The sequence below is a fragment of the Scomber japonicus genome, chromosome 13 (assembly GCF_027409825.1).
Source record: "Scomber japonicus isolate fScoJap1 chromosome 13, fScoJap1.pri, whole genome shotgun sequence".
Taxonomy (NCBI): domain Eukaryota; kingdom Metazoa; phylum Chordata; class Actinopteri; order Scombriformes; family Scombridae; genus Scomber; species Scomber japonicus.
The window spans coordinates 29,714,133-29,735,538 of record NC_070590.1 but is presented as its reverse complement, the minus strand read 5'-3'; the positions used below and the strand labels follow the sequence as shown (position 1 = coordinate 29,735,538).

General features: G+C 40.8%; 1 protein-coding gene across 1 annotated transcript in view; it reads left to right on the top strand.

Annotated features, from left to right (window-relative positions):
* Nucleotides 1-21,406, top strand: part of cblb (Cbl proto-oncogene B, E3 ubiquitin protein ligase) — a 59,351-nt gene that overhangs the window by 32,209 nt on the left and 5,736 nt on the right. The window contains exons 7-15 of the mRNA XM_053332038.1: nucleotides 4,979-5,116; nucleotides 6,306-6,393; nucleotides 7,170-7,301; nucleotides 11,330-11,530; nucleotides 12,028-12,222; nucleotides 14,623-15,009; nucleotides 18,333-18,424; nucleotides 20,874-21,008; nucleotides 21,119-21,177. Of these exons, the coding sequence (XP_053188013.1) occupies nucleotides 4,979-5,116; nucleotides 6,306-6,393; nucleotides 7,170-7,301; nucleotides 11,330-11,530; nucleotides 12,028-12,222; nucleotides 14,623-15,009; nucleotides 18,333-18,424; nucleotides 20,874-21,008; nucleotides 21,119-21,177 (1,427 nt within the window). The remainder of the gene's footprint in view (nucleotides 1-4,978; nucleotides 5,117-6,305; nucleotides 6,394-7,169; nucleotides 7,302-11,329; nucleotides 11,531-12,027; nucleotides 12,223-14,622; nucleotides 15,010-18,332; nucleotides 18,425-20,873; nucleotides 21,009-21,118; nucleotides 21,178-21,406) is intronic.

Here is a 21,406-nt window from a genome sequence, read left to right as displayed (position 1 = left end):
TTAAATGTATGTGAGGGTTGGACTATAGTAACACTGTGCTGCCTCTTTCTGGAGGTAAAAACTGAGGATTTGTTTACCCTTGACTTATTGGAACCCCTCCCTCCAGACACCCGCAGCTTCCTGGTTGTTATCTGTGTGCCGACGCACAGCCAGGTTTGAAAGTCAACATGCTGTTTTAGGATCCAATTTTCACGGATATAACCATTGATTTCCTCGGTCTGCACATATGCTCATGAATATTTATGACTTTGGTCCTGTAGCAAACAGCCTGAGAAAAAGCTGCAGGCTCAAAGGCAATGGATATCAGTCAGATAGAAAACAAATGTGTATGAACTTTCATTTGGGATTAAATGTGTCATAAAGAGGTCCTGATTTACTGTCACACCTCTGAGCCACAGTCCAAGCAACCCTCTCACTGCTCCTTGTTACTGTCGTATTTATTTATAAAACATGTCATATCTTTGTTTCAAAGCTGATGGTAGCAGTAGAGTGTAAATGATCCCTAAACAGACAACAAGAGTCTGTTTGAGTGAGTGAAATGGAGCTGGCCTGGATTCATTGAAACAGCAGCAGAATCCTAAAAAATGAATCTTTCACAGCCCCCATAAGCAGAGGCAGATACTGCGTGAAATTAAAAAAAAAAAGATCTCATCCGTTGCCATAAATTGAATGCTCATAATATCAAAGTAATATTGTATTGTAATAAAAAAGCATGCAGATAGATGCAACCTGACAGCAAGCATGCACCTCTTTTTCAGCTGGAAAAGTCAAATCTCATTGGAATCACTGTATCCTTCCTTATAGACAATAATTGTTGCAAATAAAGCAGCAGTGTGAGCAGTGTGTGTCTAAGCAGTAGCTTGAGTAGCACACTGGTCTCTGAAACAAATGCTGACAAGTCATATTTGATATGGTGCCAATCTTCAGGTCCACGTGGCAGCTTCCTGGTGGGGGAAAGAAAATACCTTAAACAACAGTGCTAATTTATTGAGAGCAGCTCGTGTAGCCTCGAGCTGATCCGTGCACGCCCTGTGATTAGCCATCCTGCGTCGTGGCTTGGTAGAGCAGAGAAGATAATAACAGGACAGGAAGCGCGTGTGTGTATGTGTGTGTGTGTGTGTGTGTGTGTCTGTCTGTCTGTGTGTGTAAGTGAGCGTGGAAGGGCCTGGTGTATGTCTGAGTATGCAAATGTATAGGGACGCTGATGCCTGAGTGAATCATGTAAATACCATTGTAATGAACCAACACACACACACACACACACACACACACACACACACACACACACACACACACACACACACACAGACACACACAGCTGTGTGGGGGAGGACAGTCATATCTGATGAGCCACTACATGTTACCCCTTCGACTCACTCAGAGACACACTCAACACACAAACACGCCCACACTTACACACACAAACACACACACACACACACACACACACACACACACACACACACACACACACACACGCACATGTCTATGCATCCACTTTAATCAGTTGAGAATAGGAAGACAGATGTTATAGATTGATTAAAAGTCAGCCTCAGATGTATTGATCATATCTCAATCAAACAATCACATGAAGTATAGATATCACATCATTATTTCAGTGTATTATTGTATTATATTACTGCAGTCTGTACACAGAGAGGCACACTGTCTGTCCTCAGCCAACTCTTCCAATCAGTAGCAGAATACAGCTTATTAGCATTACTGAAACTCTCAAACTGTCTTCCCACATCTCCCCTCAGTCTGAGCCCTGGTGGATTTAGCTGTGTGCCTTTGTTGCTAGTGGAGGTGGGATCATATGGTGGTCAAGGCTCCGCTGTAAGCCCGGCGCTGTGCTGGAGTGCATTTATAATACCTACTCCTTCTCTTTTTTTCACATCTTTATTCACATTCAGATTGTTGCATCTTGTGCTGAGCTGTTCTCTTTGTATTCAGATGTGATTTGCTCATGAAAATCCCTGTGTGATAAAGCTTTAAAGACACAGCAGAAGCACCATTGTTGGTCGCCCCATCGTTTCATTTGAAACGGAAAGGTAGAAAGTTCATATTTCAGCATAGAAACACAGACGTTGTTTTTCACTGGCTCATTCCTTAATGCTCAAAGTGTGATGAGGTGTAATCATGTCATCTGTTCTACCCTCCAGTGGTCATTCAGCTGCCATGGACGACATCAGGTCTGTGCAGTTGAATTATGGGGATATTTAAAAGGCTATTAGCATTCATTCCAGGGATTGCACAGATATGACTGTTGATGAATTGATGCCAAAAAGTGATAAATAAAAGTTAATAGAATGTCCCTCCTGTAATAAGGCAAATCTAAAGGACAATTTACTGCTCAGTTCTGTCCATTTAATGATCCACAGCTGTCCTAAAGAAGGTTCCATGTCCATCTTTTATTTGTTTAACCACCAAAAGCCTCTTTTTGATCAAGAATGTGTTCTCTGTATCTTTTCTTTTTCTTTTGATGCAGGGTCTCTCTCTCTCTCTTTCTCCCTCTCTCTCTTTCTCCCTCTCTCTCTTTCTCTCTCTCTCTCTCTCTCTCTCTCTCTCAATTTCAATTTTCAATTTCAATTTCAAACAGCTTTATTGGCATGAACAGAAATGTGTTGTTGCCAAAGCATTTTACAAAATATGTACACACATATTACAATATTACAATTCATAATCAGTACAGTACAATACAATTTTATACAATTAGATATAAATCCATGCATTTTGAGATGTTTGAGTCTCTCTCTCTCTCTCTCTCTCTCTCTCTCTCTCCCTCTCTCTCTCTCTCTCTCTCTATCTCTCTCTCTCTCTCTCTCTCTAAAGCCCACAGCAAACACACACACACACACACAGTAGTAGTAGTAGTTATTGAGGACTTACTACACAGTGTGAGTCCATGCTCTCACTGTGAGTTTGATGTTTTCAGTGCAGCAGAAGGAGCTTTTCACTTCCACTGTGTACAAATGATGCAGATCAGAGTCTGCTTTATTTGTTATGACTCTTGAAACATTGCGTGTTTACATGCACTTAAGTAACAAGGTTGCGGTCGGCTTTCTAAATGAGAAAGCTCAGGATAGTGGATTAAAGAAACCTGGTGCTGAAGCTGAGCTGAACCAGTCTGTTGTGTATCATTATGAGGACTAACCATGTTGAATCTTATGAAGACCTTCTGTGTTTAAAGTGTGGGGGGGGGGAGGGGACAACACACTTAGTTCTGTGAAGGTAGCTGACGTGTTTAGCAGACATTATCATGAGTACAGATGGATCAGTGCTGAGACTAGCATGCACTGCTCCGTGTTGACTGAGAACAAGACAGAAGCATTACCTGAAAAGTGAGCAAATGATAAACAAATGATCTACTGAAGCAGCTGTTACTGGCTGAACATAGTAACACTTTATCATACAGCCTGTTGTTGTTTCCTATTGATACCTAAATGTAGGTACAGTGGCAAAAACAACACTATAAAGAACAAGAGAGTGAGTACTGTGGAGGACAGGAGAAATATATTATACTCTCAGTATTTTGGAAATTGGGTACCTACATTGTGCAGAAATGGGAACATGCTGTTAACTGTCATATCCTGTAGAATCTATAAAGTCATTATGATATAATGTATTTCACTGTTACAATATGCTACTAAAAGCAGTGAGAGTACAGTAAGGTTAACTGATGGTGGGGATATTGAACATATAGCATACTGTATATGTGTTAATAGTGTTGATTATAGACCACACAGCTAAAAGTCAATATGCAGGCCATGAATGAATATGTGATTGCTCACTGGTCTTTAACAACCAATATAGCTGGTCGAAATCTTTATCATGACATCACTAAGAATGATGCCATTTTACAGTGTACAAGGGTTAGGATAAAGATATTCCTTTATTAGTCCCACAGAGGGGACATTTACATTATTGCAGTAGCAAGTGGACAGTAAAATAGAAAGAGCAAACAAATAATAGTGGTAAAAAATAGTAACATTATGTACAAAAGTAATTGGTGTTGAATGATAATATACCTGATTCCATATGTATCACCATATTGGAAATGTATGATGAGTCTCTTGTAAAACACAAACTTTATTAACCAGTTTTACTTTTACTTTGATCAGAAACAACAGAGATATGTTAAACCACACATACATGTAGAGTGATCACATGCCTTTTAGCAGTTTATAGTAGTCTTCCTGTTGAGCTGTGTGTATTTGTATAAAAGCCAATACAGAGATCGATGTTGCAAACTAGCTCAGGTGAGGCAATGCAACATTTATTACAGATAAACTCACTGTCATTTATATCATATATACATACAGTATAAACCAACATACACACATACAACAAATAAAATACAATAAATAATAAGAGCAACTACAGAAAATGAAAACAAGATAGATAGATAGATACTATGATAATGCTAATTGCTAAAAAAAACATTTTCACTAGCAATAAACAGGTTTAAAAGCATTAAAACAAAATGTACTGGCTAGAAAAACTGAACTGTACTCCTAAGAGGTTTTTTTTTTTATTACAACCAAACACCGAAAATGGTTTTAGTCGACCAAAATGTTAACGTTAACTTTCATGAAGTTAAACGGTTACATTACTGATCCAACGCTGTTGCCGTGGGAGCGACTCGTCAATCACGACGTAGCTATGCCCTAAGCATGACATGAAGGGACCATCATTTACTAAATGATCATGCTGTATTGAAAAATACTTCTAACTTGCAACTGAGAGCACAAAGTAATTACGCAACTGTTAACTGTAAGTGAGAAGTTGGGTCATTTCTCATAGATGGTAGTGGAGTCGCCCCCTATTGGCCATCAGAGAGAATCCAGGTTCAAGGCACCTCTGCATGACCCTCAGCTACCTGCTTCTATACTACAGGAAACTTTTGAATTAGTTATACATGTTCTATTCTGCAGTGTGTGTATGAATGATGTCCTCTCCTCTTTCTCTCCTCTGACAGTTACATCTTCAGACTGAGTTGTACGAGGCTGGGCCAGTGGGCTATCGGCTATGTGACCAACGATGCCAACATACTGCAGACCATCCCCCATAACAAGCCGCTGTTCCAGGCCCTCATCGATGGCTACAGGGAGGGCTTGTACGTAACCTGTCACACACTCTCTGTCTCTGGCTCTTGTGGCTCTTTGTATATTGATCAGTTGTGTTAAACTCTCCACTGTGTTCGAGCTGTGTACAAATGAGAAACGATCAAGCGTGTCTGAGTCAGCCACATCTGATTTGCATAGACTTTAACTGTGTTGTGGCAGAACGAGGTGTGACTCTTCTTGAAGGAGTAACTCTTTTCTGAAAGCCACTTCCTAGATGAAACAACGTGTTTCGTCTCAGCCAGACAAGAGGACGTGTTTGAGCTTCAAATCATTCAGCAAGGCCATCTGTTCCTATCATACCTGATAATCTGACAGCCCCCCGCCCCCCCAGACAAATCAAACATGCTTTCCTTCCTTTTAGCGTGCTACATCTTGCTTCTCCCTACCGTCAATCACAAGGCTGAGGGTGTTCAAGGAGTGCAGTGTTTTCTGAAAGTCCATTGTAGCTGTGGAGAGGAGGGGGGAGGAGGAAGAGGGGGGTTCTGTTTGAAGCCCCTCTGTTTTTGATCAAGCGGGGAGACCCCAGCGACTGTTGGGGAAGTGAAGTTCCCATCAGTCGTTCTTTCAAATGTCAATCATAGCAGTTACTTACAAAATGATTTAAATGTAATTTTAGAAAAATAAATGAAGTGGGAAAGAGTTTGCCATTTTTGTAGTAATGTTTTAGTTTTTATTTCATGCACACAGACATGTTGTTAAATTACATCATAGGTTTTTTTATTTAGAGGTTGTAGTGATCTGGTGATAGCTGATATTTTGTGTCAGTCTGGATCCAGGATAAATAAATAATAAATAAAACTCTATAATACAGCACTTCAACTACAAGAGTGCAGACCTCGACCAGATGTGCAGGTTTTCTTTTTATAGATGTACTGTATGCTAAGTGTTTTTGTATTGTATTGTCTCAGTTTTCTTTAAGCTGTCTCATTTTTAAGACAAGCTCATAAAAGATCGTCTTATAAAAATAGTTTTTATAAATATTGAGGTCACTGATCATACAGTCATCAATGTGCACAAAACATATCAGGCTGATGGGTCCAGAGATGACTTCCAGATGACTTATCCTTAGGGGCCACCATACTACATGTAAATTCAAATGTCTAACTATTTCAGACAGACTTGCTGTGTGTTTTATCTTTTGTAACATTGTTTAAATGATTCTTTTTGTCTCATTTGCAGCTACTTGTTTCCTGATGGTCGCAGCTACAATCCTGACCTCACTGGTTTATGTGAGCCGACACCTCATGATCACATCAAAGTGACACAAGTGGGTTTGAAAATATGATGGGATTTTTTTTAGCCTCCCAAAGCTAGAATACATTGTTTAAGCTCAGTTTTCAATGTGATATTTAAGTGTGGAATACATTTACTGACAGCTGATTGAACCTGATCAAATATGTAGCAGGCTGCTCAGTCAAATGTGAAATGAGACATGATTCTGCAGCTGCGTGGCTTTTTGCATGTCTCACATTGATTCACAAAGTGTAGTGTTTTTGTTCATAGTGAGGCAGAAACCTGATTATTTTTCCAGAGCTGTTACCACATTTTTCCAGTTTAAAAACTGGAGGCAAAGACCAGACCAGAGGGAACTGTCAATCATCTGTTGTAGAGCCTACTTTGACCAGATAATAAGTGATGCAAATATTACAGGCTGGCATTTTATGGCTGTGAATTTCTCATATGATATTTTGGGAATTGAACTTCAAACAGGGGAAGTCAGGGAGTATCATTAGGTTTTTACAGATTGATCACATAAATGATGATTGTCATGAGATTTTTTATTTGATCTATTTATTTATTGTTACATATATTTTCTCTCTGACTAAGCGAAGTGAAAAATAGACCATTCAACCCTTTTTTGGCAACTGTGATAATGTAAGCTCATTGAATATCTCTGATGGAAAAGTCCCTTAAACATCATGAGATTTTACACTAGGGTCACAGTGTGTGTCTGTGCTGTGTGTATATTTTAGTGTCTGCTCTCATCTCTAGTTTGATACGTGCATCACTGATGACTAACAGGAGTTTGTTCTGCCTGAACAGGAGCAGTATGAGCTGTACTGTGAAATGGGCTCCACCTTCCAGCTCTGTAAGATCTGCGCTGAGAACGACAAAGACGTCAAGATCGAACCCTGCGGTCACCTCATGTGTACTTCCTGTCTCACTGCCTGGCAGGTATTGTAATGAACCGTACTGCATAAACTCAACTGGAGATCAAATATATGAACAGAGGGGTGCATGTGTGGCTTTGGACAATTGCTGTTCATGTACTCAGGAGATTATGGGGTCATCATGTCATCTCTGAAAATCACCAGAGCCTCACATCTAAGAAGTCATCAGTGATATTTTAAATTAATCTTTAAGAATAAAGATAATTAATAATCTGCATGTAAGTGAGCAAAGAGTGCTGAATAATGAAAGCAGCTTTCAGCCTTCAGTGACAGATCCATGGACAAGAAAACCCTCCCTCCCTCCCTCCCTCCCTCACTTCCTCCCTGTGTCCTTGCATCTGTCCTAATCAAATTACCACATATCAGTCAGTAACGGAAGTGCAAACTGAGAGCGTGTGCACACAGTATATTCCAGTGTTTCTGCATGTGTTTTTCTGTCTCCTGCTGTGCGCTGGTTTTCCTGTAATGTGTGCACCTCTCAGCACATAGTCCCACACTGCTGTGTTCATTGTGCTTGTGCGCTCGTTCATGTATCGGAGGCCTTGCCAGCAAAGTGTGTTTGCAATTACCTTCCTCTAATGAGTCATTAGCATTAAGTCCAGAGATTCCCTCCTCTCCTCCCTCTCCACCTCCATCTTTCATACCTCTTTCCTCCTCCTCCTCCTCCTATGTGTTGTGAGGACATTGCAATGACTCTCCACACATGTTCAGTTCTGCATTGCACTGACCCTGATGTTATTGATCTCTGGCAGGGACACACTCACATTCATTCTGCAGGCCTGGAAACAAGCCCAAAAACGTACACTCACAATTTTTTTTGTTGCTCACTGTCAGAGGAGTTAGTGTCATAGTCTTGTAGACAGTGGACATATTAGTAGTGTTAAATATTTACATTTATTAACATCAGTTACGCAAGTGAAACAAATCACTGGCGTCATTCTGATTTCTAACTGGAATAGTTCTCAGCTTATTAAAACATTTTTTTGTATTATGTATATTACATTTTGATATTTTATACAAACCATATCTCAACACTGCTTTCAAACTGCTTCAGTTGTTTGGCAGTGGAGGCTTTGCGAGGGAGGACATGGAAGATGATTCAGAGGACAGAGAGTGCAAGTTTTCTACATGAAGTTGTGAGCACTTTGTTTCTCATTCAGACAGGTCTATAATAGTTTCCATTTATCATGGGCTGTTCCACTGCAGAGTATTAGTCAGAGTAGTGTAAATGAGCAACATGTTACATAGTTTCTAATGTATTTCTTTTATAATGATAACGTTTATTTATAAAGCATCAAACAGCGCTTACAAAGTGCTTCTAAAATAAATCAGGTTGATCAAACAGTATAAATAAGTGAAATCAAAACTTTTACAATAAGAACAAATAATGCAATAAGACCAAATCATAAGAACACAGTATATGTACACATACAGTGCTACATATTAACTTATATAGCTATATACAGACACAGAGACATACACTTACACACACATAACCTCACAGACTGAATAGGATTACAATATTAATGTTGAAATTAAAAGATAGATTTATTTTCTCTGGCATTACACACATGATAAACGTGTGTCTTCTGAAAAGTATGCAGTCAGTCATCACATGACTCATGATATTATATAAAAATGATAATACAATCTCCTTATATGGATTGTAGATTTTTGTAGACTCATTTTGAAAAAAAAAGAAAAAAGAAAAACTCAACGTCTCCCACAACTTTTTGGATAGCACACATACACATTAGTGTTGGGTTTGCTGCGCAGGTCTCCAGTGGTTTAGTTTCATGGTTACAAAGCTGGAAAGATTTTTCTTGGGTGGCTTTACTCTGAAAAATGAGTGCAGTCTTTCCAGCCATCAGTCCTCTGCTTTGTAAACAGCGGGATTCAGCAGCACCCACATTCACAGTGTTTGTTTGTCATACTTCCTGTTATGACAACTCAATGTGACCCCACCTCCTCCACAACCTCAGTCAGTGACGTCCGCCAGCGTTTGTGTCTGTGTGTGTGTTTGTGTGTGTGCGTTTCTATAATGAAGTATTTTCCTTCACGTTAGCTAAAGTGTGAGTCAGAGAGAAAGAGGGAACCCTCCTACCCCTGTGACAGTGACTAACCCAGCGCAGCTCGGTTCGGGTCGTTGACTCAGTGGTGGTTCCCTGACTTTCCTCTCGCTATGTGTATTAGTCAGCTGGGATGGAACAGGCAATGCTCTCCTCACACACAGCTGGCTGATGTAATTCCACATCCGCTTCTATTTTATAATGACTGTTTTTGATCTCTGTTGAGTATGGGGGCACACGAAAGGGTTCCCTTTACTCTAGCTATGTAGTGAGAGCTCAGAATGATTCACAGGGGCTTTTCTGTGTCGTGTTTTTACCAGACTGTAGGTTTCAATAGATATTCTGCTGTATGTGTAACGAAATGCATCTTACTGATGATTGTGGCAAGTTGTAACTAGTTAATCCATAGTGACACAAACACAAACAAACAAAAAGCCAGTGAACACTCCAGCAGACAGACAGTTAGTGACTAGCTAGTGAAGCATTTAGCAGCTAAATGACCAAACTGGAGCTGAAAGCAGAGTGGAGATTGGACTTACATTCATCAGGTGGAAACAAACACAACTCAAACTGAATGACAACGTTGCTGTGTCTGCAGAAACTGTTTGTTAACAGGTTCAACATAACTTAAGTCCCGTATCCATTAAGGAATTTCCGGGTAAAATTTAGGAGTTGGGAACTTTACAGGAACATCTTCTCACTCGGTCCTCTCAGCTGTTGTGTCTCCATTGCAGAGTAGGACCTTGATAGGACCCAACGGACTCTGGAGGTGACATAATCATTCTGCAACAGTTTCGATTGTCATGTAATCGTTGTGTGACAGTTCTGACCATAACGTTACCGAGCGCCACACCAAAAGCATAACAATACCCAATCAGCACCGAGTCAACCCCAAGCCCCACCCAGGAATTTTTCAGGGCTACACAGAGTACATACCCCTAAGGCAGTTCCTGCTATGGGGTCACGCGCCAATGGTCAAAGGCCCATAAAATTACCCTAGAGTTCCTGCAGTGGAAACGGCCTTAATATTAGTCACCATTTAGCCCCCATATGTCAATATTCTGTCTCTTAAACAGAGTTACTGTCAACATTTAGAAAGCAATTTAACATTTTCTAAATTCTGAAAAAAACAAACCATCTTAAAAACCTTTCTTTTCAGCTCTAACGTGGATGCTAAAAGGGTTTTGTGTAACTCAGTAAATCAGTGTTAGAGTTAGAATGTACTAACACCCTGTTGCTAACTTCTTTCTTCTGTGTATTTCACAGCAGAAGTTTAGCAGTTTGCTGTAGTTTGTCAGTTCAGTCATGTCTGTTGCTGAACAGTAGGGTTTCTTCAGTGTCCATGAACATCACACCATCTCCTCCCCCCTCTGGGCTCCCTTCCTTTTAACCTCCCACTCCTTCCCTTCTCCACCCACTCCAATTAGGATTAAGTTTCAAGCATGCCTTTGGTGCGTCCCCCGCCAAGTCCCCAACCATATGGCCGCCACAAATACAGCTTTGTTCTCTGTAAATATTGTCTGCCTTTGATTGTAGCCTCTAAGTCAATGAAGAGAGATGCACTGAAAACCAAAACCTCTTTTCTTTTCTTATTTATGACCTCTGTTTGGCAGGAGGCTGCCATGTGGAATATGTATGCAAAGCCAATGAATGCTGTAAAGTTGCAAAACTGTTTTCCCTGGAGAGGATCTACACAAGTGTCCAGTTGATTTTGTCAGAGTTCTTTCTTAAATGGGGGGAAGACAGAGTAGATCCAGGGCAGCAGAGAGGCACACAGCTTTAACCATGTGTATCCTCACTGTGTGCAGCAACAGCCAACAGTGATTCCTCATGTTTCCCAAACAGTGAAGCCATGCTCATCATAATAGTTTGGAAATGGGTTATAAATGTCACCAGCACACCTGTGTCTGTGTGTGTGTGAAATCTCCCATTTCACGCTAACTCTCTCCCTTATCTGTTCCAGGAGTCGGATGGCCAGGGTTGTCCGTTCTGTCGTTGTGAGATCAAAGGCACAGAGCCCATCATTGTGGATCCCTTTGACCCAAGAAATGAGGGCAACAAGTGCTTCTTCCTGGACCAGCACAGCTGCCCCATGCTGGAGCTGGACGATGAGGAAGATAAAGAGGACTGCCTGGTCATGAATGGACTGGCCAACATCAGGAAGGTCAAAGCTTGTTGTACCAACTGCTAGTCAGATTAGAAAATATGATATATTGTATACCAGGGGTATTCAATTCAAATTCACTGAGGTTCAATTTGCTTGAATGTCCTCAAGTGAAGGTCCAGAACATTATAATGTCTGAGTTATTGCATTGTAGTTCCATCAGCATGTGTGTCTAGTGGCTAGATGGTAGACTGTCAAATAAATACAGTACAGTTCATTTATTAGTATGCACAGTGGTCTGTCCAGTAATAGCTGGAGAAGCTGCACCCGTTAAAATAGAAACACTCAGACAAAATGTAACAATCCTCAATATTTCATCAGTTACAGGTCCGGGTCTGGATATGACGGCATCTGGATCTGGATCCAGACTGTGGTCCGCCTATTAGTGACCTCTGATGTATAGTCATTGTTTTTTCAGAGAGTAAATGTTTTACAGATGTTGTTTTTTGTCAGCAGCTGGTCATTAACGACTGATTATTTGCTTTTTTTTCTCTCAGCACTGTACCGAGCGGCAGAACTCGCCCATGGTGTCTCCCAGCTCCTCCCCAGTCAGCCAACACAGAAAAGCCCACATAGGAGACCCCGGCCACTGTGGCCAGCACCTCGGCCTTCCCCCAGTCCCACCACGACTGGACCTCATCCAGAAGGGCGCCATCCGCTCCCCATCTGCCAGTCCCACCGGCTCCCCAAAGGTCAGTCATAGCCATCCTCAGGTATAAAGGAAAAATGGGTTACCTCTATTTTCTGCCACATAATAAGTTAAAGTCAAGCCTCAATTGACTCATTTAAACTTTATGTAAAAGCAAATTTAGGAAGTGCTTTACAGGATGGCTTAAAAATAAGAATAATACATTACAGCAGGAGGATGTTAACACAGGAAACCTTCAAAACAAAGTAGGGTAGAGGAAATAAAAAGATAAATACATGACTTAATATAAAAAAAAACTCATAAGAAACAACTCCACATGAAAGCTGCACAAGGCCAAAAAACACTTTAATAACCCTGAGTGGCAGCAAGTCATAAAAAGGATTTCATTACCCACAAATCATGTTATGTGACAGTTGTTCATTTCTCCCCAGTGGCTGGTTAGAAGAACATCTTTTCACAGCACGTTCAGCCATAGTTTGTGAAGCAGGTTGAGACCAGTGAGCAGAAACAGCAGGAGCTGCAGTATCTTCCAATGTCATTCTAAAGTGAATCTTTAAAGTCTGTGTAAAGTAAGAATAAATATGTGTTCTGAGTTTGACATACCACAGAAAAGTGTGTTGTTAACCACCCTGCCAAATTTGAATGATTAAAAAAATCGCCAAATATATGAAATTATACGGAGCCCTAAAGGGACATGGTAAAAAAACCCAAAAAACTTTGGTTTCTCGTGCTCACCAGAAATGTTTCTGGTGAGATTTATTCTCTTTCCTCCAAAAGCTAAATATACCTGAAACTGTCATCAGCAAACTAAAAGATGATAAGGTGAAGATAAATGTTAACTTTAGTCACATAAAGTAAGCAATACATGTGTAGCCTAATGTCCTAATTCTCCTTGCATTTTGTGTACATCCACCTATATCCACAGAGCTGGCCAGATGTTTATAACTATTCATGAATGAAATTAACTATGCGATCCAAGGTGGTGTATCCTTTGCGCTGAAACAGACTACACTCACACTAGGGCCAGTTGTTCCCTACCGTGCTGAAGCACCAATGTCCCCCCTCCCCTGTCCCCCGCTGGCCAGCACTCAAACCCAAGTGTAGCTGCTCAAACGCGGTTGCCTCCCCGACACATCCCGACACATGCGTTGCGTGTTGTGTACGTGACCGAGGAAGGGAATTCCCGGGAAATCCAATCAAAACCATTTCCCGATTCCTGATAAATTTGATGACGGGAACCAGGAAAAATATTGTTATTTAGAAATAAAAAAGCACAGAAGATTGGTGAAATATATTCACTAAAACATAGGCAGACAGTTTACTCTCATAAAACATGCACAGGTGTGTGTTCACGTGCTGTGCACCGGTAAAACACAACACAGCAGATTAATTAACACAACGCACTATGATTAAAAAGTGCAAGCTTGTTCTTCTGAGTCATGCCTGAGTAGTATGCAGTACTACAGATACTCTACAAGACTCTAGTAAAAGCAGACGAACTGATTCAACTCTTACTCCAGTAAAAGTAAGAAAGTTCGATCACTTGGAGTGATCATTCACGCTCACAGGAACAGACTTAGTTTAACTGAATGACTTAGAAGTCGCCAAATGACTTACGTTAACAAATTTCTATGCATAATGTCTCCTTATAGACATGCATGCATGCAATACTTTCTCATGAGCATGAGAAACTTCTATGTACATTTTTGGGGCTTTTGCCTTTATTGTACAGGTTAGTAGAGAGAGACAGGAAATGGGAGGCAGAGAGGGGGGCAATGACATGCAGGATAGGACCACTCAGCCTGCAGTGAGGACTGTAGCCTCAACACATGGGGCGGGTGCTCTACCTACTGAGCTAAACACCACCACACCAGAAACATTTAATGTTTCCCCCCCATGTCCCTTTACGGGCTCCGTAAAATTAGGCTTCAAAGTTGTGTAAAACTCAGTCTCTTTATCTGCTCCCAATCGCTGTGGGAGTGCCCGCCGAGTTCACTGAAACCCCGCCCCCTACCAAGTGTCACCTGTCAATCAAAGTCACCACCTCTACCCGAAACATGGACTCTATGTCTGAGAGCTTTCTGCGGCGGCTAACTGGTGGCTAACTCAGCTAACTGGCTAACTGTAGACTGTCGTAGTAGTGTAGTAGTAGTAGTGTAGTAGTGTCCGCTGAATGTATCTATACCTCTACAGCAGCAGGGGCGGGTTTATGTAATTTTCAGACCCGCCCACTAAATCCTGAACACAGAAATGTTGAAACACAGTTTGTGAAGCCTAGCTCCACAATTCAAATCTAAATGGTTGAAATGTTTTTTACATCTTTTTTAGAAATACATTTATGACCTATTTAATGTGTTCAGAAGAAAATGTCTGAATTCACTTTACACAGTCTTTAATTATTTAGATCTCTGTCATTTCTTACCATATCTATCCACCTCCCTAGTCTTCACCAGGCATGTCCAGGAAGCAGGACAAGCCTCTCCCAGCCCCACCTCCTCCGCAGAGGGACCCACCACCACCGCCTCCCCCTGAGCGTCCTCCTCCTATCCCCCCAGAGTCACGCCACTCTTGGCTCCCCAGTGCCTCTTCCTTGTCCTCTTCCATCTCATCATCTACCAGCGCTCTGTCAGACTCCCAGATTCACCCTGAGACACGGTGTCCCAAAGACAGCCACTTATCAGATGCCCACAGGACTGATGCTGAACACTCGCTCCAACTGGGACCCCCTGGCCCCTCCCACCTGAACGGAAGACCTCTTAGTTGTCCTTCTGCAGGATTTGGACGGTTACATCACAGAATGGAGGGGGCAGGAAACTCAGAGAGCTCTAAGGTAGGGCTTCGATGTCAATTTTAATATTTAAGGTTATAATTTGGGAAAAGCAGGGAAAGCAGATCTCTTTTAGATTTTTGTTTTTTCTCACTTAAAGAAAAAAAAAGTGCTGTAAGATAACACCATATGCTTTCTCCAGAAATCCAAGATCTTCAAACAGGCACTTGTGTTTACTATGTATGATTTTGTTTCTCTTGGAATGGAAATGTCTGTTCACTTTGATCCAGACTGAAATATCTCAACAACTATCGGATGGATTCATTCATAGTTCCCAGAAGATGAATTCCACTGAATTTGATGATGTGCTCACTGTTCCTCTAGCACCACCAGCAGGTAGACACATGTGGCTCAGAATGCAGCAGCGTAGGAGGCATCAGAAGCAGTGCTAAATGCAAACCATACAAAGTCCAGTCCCTTTGTTTACACTGTGAGAGTCTCTACTGAGAAACTGGGTACAGTATGTAGGAGGGCTGAAATGTCTGAGGTGACATTTGATGTCAGTCCCACTCATGTTTGCTCATGTTTATTTGACTCTTTTCAACATCACAGTGACCCAGTTTAGAGACTTGTTGTGTATATGACAATAATCATTGTGATAAGTGTTGAAAGGCAATCAGTGGGACATACACAACTAAAGGTTAGCATCTCAGCCTGCTAGCAGTTAGCAGGCTAAATAGAAACCTGCTTATAGTCAGTCAAACCAATTTAGACTCACGAAAGTCTTAAATAACATACATTAGTGAATGGTTTTAGTGTTGGGTGTGAGGAATACAGCATTTCTCTCAACCCCCACATATTTCAGTTATTACTGTTTGCCTCCCTGTGGGTTGGTGCCCACATTTATGTTTTATGAACTGAATTAGGGATATTTATCCTCATATATCTGCAGCATTTCCATATATCCATAGATTCGAACAGTTTAGTTTTGAAACTGACTGCGTGAACTTCTGTGAATCTAAAGTTTTACAATGAGAGGAAATTTGTAACAATGGTTTGGACATTAGGCTTTGATTTGAAGCTTGTTTTGTCCAAAGAGAGAATGAAAGAAAGTGGATCTACAGTACAGCACATAGAGACATAAAGCTGCAGTCTGCAGATCAGGTTCAGTGGGGGGTTGTGTGCCTCGCATACATCACTGAAGAGTTTTAACGGCATTACTTATGCAACACACCCAGAGTTATAACAGTCATAAAAAATCCTAACATTTACAGATGAATTACAATACTAATTGCCTGCATTTTACAGCACTTTTATCCAGAGCATCAAACATCTACACAAACACACCCTGATGGCAGAGATGTGCTGCCCTGAAACTAGGAGCAATTACTTTTTTCCCAGGACCCCTGGACATGTGGACCAGAGGAGCCAGGGATCAAAGTGCAGACTCTGGATCAGTGGATAACCAGCTCTACCATCTTAGCCACAACCCACAGTTTAAAATGACAATGAAACTGACAGTATGAATCAGTAAAGTACCTGAGGTGCAAAAATGAACACGAGAACTATTTTACATGCAGTAACAGCAATATGTTTCACACAGCATGAAGTCAGCAGAGCACTGTGTTTGAACTGTCTTTCTGTTATAGAGTGGGATATACCTATGTGCTCATTTTTGCACCTACATTTTTATTCAAGCAGCTGCCCATTTGTTAGTTTGTGATCAGTAGTTTGTGGTTCACAAACATCAGGCTCCTGCTGTGACTCCCACTCATGCTCTGCAGCAAGACACATACTTCCCCAAATATGACTACCCATTGCAGAACAAGGCTCTATGGACTATTGTTAATTATATTAAGTAACTGAATGTGCATTTGTTTAACATCCTGGATATTATAATCATTTTGTCCATAGTTATAAAACTGAGTGAGATATGCACAGGTCTTCATTTATGAGGAGAGAGACAGTGATGAAAAGTAGATTTCACATTTTTATTGTTTGTGATATTCACCAGGGAGATTTTATTCCTCATGTCAAGCCTGATTTAATAAATTGTGTGTATAGTTAGCACTCTGATTGTGAAAGAGATGAAACAACAAACCAACACTAAAAGCCTCGTCTGACAGAGGAGCAGCACTAATAAGCATCACTGTCATTATTCTAATGAGACAATACATGCTTGAAGTGTGTTGGGCAGAATATAAATGTGTTCATCTATTCTAAATAATGAAATCTCTGTTCCCACTGAAACTCAGTGTTTGAACTGACCGTTCAAATACAACAAATTGAATCTTCCAGACACAATCTGACATTTACTGCTGTGGAACCCTGAATACTGCTGAGCATCTGCATATTTTGTACACTCTTTCCACTTTATCATTTAAAAGCTTTGTGTGCGGTGTACTCACACACAGCCAATCACTCGCTCTCCCTCCAGAGTCACTCTTTGATCAGAAAGTGCCTCCAGTTGCCTGTGGAGAGCATTGTCACTCTTGGTAATATTCAGGAAGTTATTGTAGTTATTTGCATATGCTTTGTCTTCCATATAGAGCCACCCTCACTTCAAAGACAGATACTGTATGCTTATAACTGTGGATCATTTCATCCTAAAATTTTCAGAAATATCCAATGATTTGGCTGAGAGGGAATTCATTATTATTAGTAATACTAGTTGTACTAGTTGTACTATAAATCCTGGTTTTGACCTGTAGCTGAAACATGTCTCCCACACAGGGAGCAGATGTTTGACCTCACCCTGTTAGCTTGAGGCCGGCTAATCTGGCAGCAGATTCACAGGTCATGCCTTCTCTGTGAATGAATTATTTTGGGCATGGGATTAATACTAATCTCAGTCACAGAGGATGTCTATAATGCTGTGCTGCTTTGTGTTTACTCTCAGCAGCACTGCTTTTACACTCAGAGCATAGTATACAAAGTATATATGTTGTACAGTTGTTTTTGTAATAAGTGGATATTAACAGCTAAACCATCAGATGCTGGGAATGCTCAAAGCACTGTGGGCCAATGAGAAAGCACCCTTTATTTTAAATGTATCAGGTTTGATCAGTACAGAAGAGAATCAGGGCCACTGGGGGGAAAAAAAGTGAGTTCTGACTTTATTCTCAGAATTCTGAGTTTAAAGTCAGAATTCTGACCCTAATCCTCTTCCGTAGATCAGAACAAGTCATTTGCAAATAAATACTTGTTTGTACATCCTATTTTTCACTGAGTTGAGATGCATGTCATGGGTGTGTTTGATCAGTGTTCTCATGCCCCCCCCCCCCCCCCCCCCCCCCCCAGGTAGAGAACTCATGAGATACGTGATGTTTATATCAATTCATCAAATGTATCTCCCCCCTTTCTGTCTCTTGTGTGTGTCTGTGCAGCCCTTCTCTAATGGCGTGCAAGTCAGCGATGATTATGACATCCTTCCCTCACGGCACTCGCCAACGCAGTCCATCCATGCCAACAGCCACAAGTGAGTATTACACAATGATAACATTTATCTGGGAAGCTATTAGCACATTTCCTTGGAAGTATCCTGAAAAAGTTTGAGCAATCCTGGAATGATATCTCTGTACAGTCACTTGGTATGAATATTGTCAGATAAGAGCTCAGTGTATTGTATCAGTGTGTTTTTGCTCTGCATTCATGAAGCATTAACCTATGAGCTTCCACTTACCTCTTTATAGCTCCTCTGACAAAACTGTATTTAAAAACCACTCAGCACTGCATGGGTCAGTGCATCAATATACAGTGTGTGTAAATCATAAAAAGATGCTGAAATGCTGAACAAATGCCTGATTAAACATTAGATGGTCCGTGCCAATTTCATTCAACTCAGCTATATCTAATTTTCCTGTAAAAGACTGTGCAAGGTTATTTGTCTGTAGAACTGTGTAAGCCAAAGTGGGAACAGTACAAATAGATATATGGTCTGTAGAGCAGAGCAGTAACAACACTGGACAAGTGATTTACCTTATTTTCAGCAAAAATGAGACTCATTGCACATTAAAGACACTTTCCTTACACAATGGTGAACTCAGTGAGAATGGAATAACATCCAGTTCTACATCAGCCAGTCACTATTTGTATTTAGCCCTAATCAATCACGGTTGGGCTGTAATCCTGTTCTCCTCTTAGACATTTCCTTTCAGCCTAAAGTTTCTTATTTCAAACCTCCTTTCACGTCTGTGTGGTTTCAGGCACATAGACTTTCTACCAGTAAGATCTAGTAGCCTTAGGGAAAAGTTCTGGTTAGAAACAGCTTTGAAAAATGATGGCTGAGCAACTAATAGCCTTTTAGCTGCAGCCAGAATTAGATTAGGTATTTCTGTGTATCAGGCCTTATTGGAGGCAGGGGATAGAGCTGTCACTTCTGATGAAGCTTGAGCTCAATAGGGAAGCTCTGGTTCCACTGAAAACTATGTAGTGTTTTAAAATATTGCACACTTCCCTCCTTCCAATGAAGCTGATTTGCACATACATTCTGTAAACATAGTATCACCCCCCCCCCCCCCCCCCCCCACACACACAGACACACACACACACACAAACTCACTCACACACACATACTGTTTTACATGTTGGATGAGGACCAACGTTTTGATCATCACATGTGGGGACCACCCTTTCTAAAGTTTAATGTCTCCACCATGCTAAATGGGGTCTTGTGAAAAATCAAGTGAATATGTCTGATGCATAATATCACTCACTCACACACACATACACACACATTTTATTCCTACCAGTCCATTCATTCCCAGAAGCACTAACTTGAACCTCAGTGCTGATTTGGTAACTACTGCATTTATTGGCTTAGTTAACATGGTCATGTTTAATATGTAAGGGTGGTTATCACAGAACATTAGGCTGTGTTGGTCTTCCTGGTTACTGATTGGCCAAAGAAATCCCTGCATTATTAATGTAAGACAGTGCCTTTACTGTTGCTTAATTGAATCATTTACTACAGAGGACACAGCAGTTAGCGTACTTTGTACCTGTGCAGTACAATAACATTGTAATACATGCATTGGCAGCTGGCAGAGTGAAGCCAGTTAAGAAGTGATACTGCACATTTATTCACATTAACAGTACACACTTTATAATGAAATGAGTGTGAAGGCTGCAGTGTGCAGTCTGTAAAGAGACTGAATAGGTTTTAAGAATTTAATTCATGCAGGAAGGACTTGATAATTATTAGTCATTTCATACAGAATGATACAATCACAGTCTTTTGCTGTTAATAACCACCAATTTATTGTTTTATTGTTTTTCACAAAGGTACCTCAACAGAAATGAGACGTGTGTGTTTCTTAGCTGCTTTCCACATTCACATTTTTTCCAAAGAGCTGGAGTTTATAACAGTTGCCCTTCTTCCCCCTGCTCAGAATTGCCTTCTTAAAATAAATAGGCTAATTGGTTATTGGTTATTATTTTTGTGTTCTTATGTAAATGGTTATTGGCTCTTACTCTTTATGTGTTCAATAAAAAAACAAAAAAGCTTGCAGGCATTTGAATAAGTCTGCTGTTTGCAAAGGGAGAGAGTGAAGAACAACCTGCAGGTTTGATTCCGCTGGCTGCTGGGTACCAGGCAAAGTCACACGTTGGAAAGAGTGTTGTGTTACTATGACAACAAGCAACAGTGAGCTGCATCAAAAAATACATACTGACCTTCCTACAATGTTTCTTCAATGCTGTTATGTTTAAAAGGTGTAACACACTGTTTAGTTAATATAGATAATGATAATGTAGATGAACCACTGTTAAAATCTATTATATCAAATTTAAAAGAATGAATCTGGGACTGTCCTTAATGCACACCAGGACTACCATCCTCATAACTGGACTCTGACTGCAGTGTGAATGTGATAACTGTATAACACTCATGGAGAGCCCGGTTTTTCAAATCACTGTCATCTTCACAGATCCTCCAACCCGTTCAGCAGTCCTGTGGTGGAGCGGCAGCGGGCAGTGATGGACAGGGCGGAGGATGACTATCAGATCCCTTCCTCCACCCTCTGTCTGAGTCAGGCTCCCATCTGCATCTCTGTACCCAGCAGGTATGGGCCCTATCTTAATCTGTTCAAGTTACTATGGTGATACAGCAAAGATAGTTTCATTCCACTAATTAGGCTGCTGTCAACCAAAAACATTGCTTTCTCTCCCTCAGGCACTTGGAGAATGGCTCCCCAGAGCCCTCCAACGAGGAAAAGAAGTCCAGTGAGCCTGGTGAGTCCTGAAACCAGCAGTTATAAATATATTACTGTGAATACCATTACAGTGAGACCTTTGAATAATCTGTAGAAACTGCAGGAACACATCACCTCATTTTATCCATGTTTGAGACAATACAGGTCAATAATACTATTTAAGTATTTATATAAGTCTTCAATCAACTCAAAGTGTTTAACAACCAAGTAGAGCTATTAGCTGTTTTTTTTTCTTGTTCACAGCATAA